Raw genomic sequence first — 2,549 nt, 5'->3', positions numbered from 1 at the left:
ATATTATATTATATTATAAAATCTGAAAAATTTCTATTCTTTTTATTTTGTCATTTGAATATATCTTAACTGTTTCAGCGTTTCACCTTAAAGACAAAGTCAAGAGCTTTGCTTAAAGTGTTATTTCGGGGACACGGATCAAAACATTTAAAGTTATTTTATGTTTATTGACAGATTTAAATGGTCACGCCTGGATTAAAGCAGGTTAAACAGAAACCAGTGGATAAACATCTCCAGGTGTGGTTACTTTTACGTTTTTTATTGCATTTTTCAGCTAACAGCTGCAGCCAATCAGAGACACAACTCACACATGATATTATAATATGTTTGTTGTCATTTAGAGTGATTATTTTCAAATCAATAGTCTAAACAGGAGTTTATATAAATTCCTTGACGTAATAAAAAAGTTTTATTAGTTAAATCAAATCCATTTACTTTGTAAATATAGTTTAATTATAGAAACATTTACAACAAAAACACGTTTAAATGAAACATGATGAAACGGAACCGGTCCGCTTTTATCTCCAGGCCGGGCCGCACCTGAGTGACGTCACAGGCGCGCGCTCTCATTGGTTTGTCGCTTGTCTTCCCGAGCAGGTGAGACACACCTGAGTCGCGCGCACTAAAGGAGCGGCCCCAGACCTGACGTCAGGCTTTTCTCTCCTCGCGGACCGAAGTGGACCGAAGTGGACCGCGACTCTGCTCAGACACTCGGTGACAAAAGTGTGGAAATGTTCCCCCTCTGCTCCTCTCTCCTCCTCCTCCTCCTCCTGTCGGTCCCGCGGCTCTGCGGGGCCTCGGACTGCGGGAGCGACTTCCGTCCGGGCGCGGACCACTTCGTGCTGGACGCGGAGGACTCGGTGCGGGAGGGCGCGGCGCTGCTGGCCACGCAGGACGTCCCCGACGCCGCGGACTGCGAGCAGCTGTGCTGCCAGGAGCCGAGCTGCAACCTGGCGCTGCTGGAGCCGCGCGCCCCCGACGCGCACACGCACGCCTGCGTCCTGTTCGACTGCGTCCGCCAGAACCGGTTCGTGTGCCGGTTCGTGAACCAGGCCGGGTACAAGACCTACATCAGGTTGGCGGTGTTCCAGAGGTACCTGCAGGGACCAGGTGAGACCCTCGCGAGCTGCAGGAGACCCAGGATGTGGAGCAGGTTCTCCCCTCTGGCAGCTGAAACTCAGACAGGAGAAATAGTTTCGATGAATTATAAAATTATTTTGTTTACTTCTTTGTTCTCATCCAAACTGGAGCCACATCAAAGCTCCTGATAAAATAATTTATTGGATAATTTAGCAAAGAACCAAATTCTCACTCGTTTTGAAACAAAAAAAAAACTGCCTAAAATCATAAACAAGATTTTAGCTCCATTAATTAGGTGATCTGCTGAAACCAGCTGAGGAATGATGATTTCTTCTTTTGTTTTTTTTTTTAATTTTCAAATAACCTGTTAGGCCCTGCTGGGAGCCTTTAGAGCAGGGGTGCCCAAACATTTTCCCTGAGGGGGCCAAAATTAAAATCAATCTGAGGGTCAAGGGCCAAATGCAATAATATAAAAAATGCAATTACTCAAGTAAAGTTGTTTAGTGTTTAGTTGTTGTTGTTTTTTTTCAGCTCATAGACATGGAGAAAATTCAACGTATGCTCAGGCAGCAAAGGCTCATGGGAGTTTCATAATTTAAAATTTGAATATATGTGGTTTTATAAGGTATGCAAATCTATATATGAGATTAAATCTAATCTAAATGTCTCTTGTGGTTACTTATGTTTTATATTTAATCTTAACATAATTACAATCTAGTAAGCAGGACAACTGCTAGTGGGCCAAATCAAATGGCTTGGGGGGCCAATTTTGGCCCGCGGGCCCCACTTTGGGCACCTCTGCTTTAGAGGTACTTGCTCACAATAAGAGTTTTTCGTAAACACAGCAAAGTGAGGCCTGCCAAGCTGTTTAATATGGCCCACCGGTTTTATAAACACTATATTTCCACTTTATTCCAACCATTGGTCCAAAATAAATGGCTGTAGTGCAGATAGTCTTAACTCACTTAATTTACTTACTTTTTCTTTGAATTATATTAAAACTAAAAATACAAGTAACTACAAGAGACGTTTAGATTAGATTTAAGCACACATCTTTTGCACACTTTATATTAGTGTTGTAGTCAAGACCAGTATTTCCCAAAGTTGTGGTCAAGATCCAAGGTGGGGTCCTGAAAAGATTTTCTGAATTAATTACATTTTTGCCTTATTGTTACAAATGAGTGAGGTTAGTATATTTAAAATGGATAAATGTAGTATAAAAATATTGTTACTATGCCCATCTTTAGTTGGCCAAATGCAAATGTTTACCATCCAAAAATAGTTGGGGGCTCAGGTCTCTGCTACTGTTATTTTGTGGGTCAAAAGCTGAAAAGTTTGGGAACCACTGGTCAAGACCACCTAACCCAAGACCAAGTCAAGACCACAGTGTCTCGTGACCGAGACAAGACCAAGACTTTTAGGGTTTGGACCAAGACCAAGGGAGGGCGAGACCGAGACAAGACCAAGAC

General features: G+C 42.5%; 2 protein-coding genes across 3 annotated transcripts in view; one reads left to right on the top strand and one right to left on the bottom strand.

Annotated features, from left to right (window-relative positions):
- LOC106528669 (uncharacterized) overlaps nt 1-621 on the bottom strand; it is a gene marked incomplete in the record, with an annotated part of 14,334 nt that extends 13,713 nt beyond the window's left edge. For both annotated transcript variants that reach the window (XM_014023898.1, XM_014023897.1), the window contains 1 exon segment: nt 541-621. In XM_014023898.1, the coding sequence (XP_013879352.1) occupies nt 541-570 (30 nt within the window).
- The window catches only part of LOC106528670 (kunitz-type protease inhibitor 1), a 13,156-nt gene continuing 11,195 nt past the window's right edge, over nt 589-2,549 (top strand). Inside the window, exon 1 of the mRNA XM_014023899.1 lies at nt 589-1,110. Within this exon, the coding sequence (XP_013879353.1) occupies nt 732-1,110 (379 nt within the window). The 5' untranslated portion in view covers nt 589-731. The remainder of the gene's footprint in view (nt 1,111-2,549) is intronic.

Source organism: Austrofundulus limnaeus, unplaced genomic scaffold (genome assembly GCF_001266775.1).
Source record: "Austrofundulus limnaeus strain Quisiro unplaced genomic scaffold, Austrofundulus_limnaeus-1.0 Scaffold394, whole genome shotgun sequence".
In the NCBI taxonomy this organism is placed as follows: domain Eukaryota; kingdom Metazoa; phylum Chordata; class Actinopteri; order Cyprinodontiformes; family Rivulidae; genus Austrofundulus; species Austrofundulus limnaeus.
Note: the sequence above shows the minus strand (reverse complement) of the source record. Positions and strands in the feature narration are given on the sequence as shown.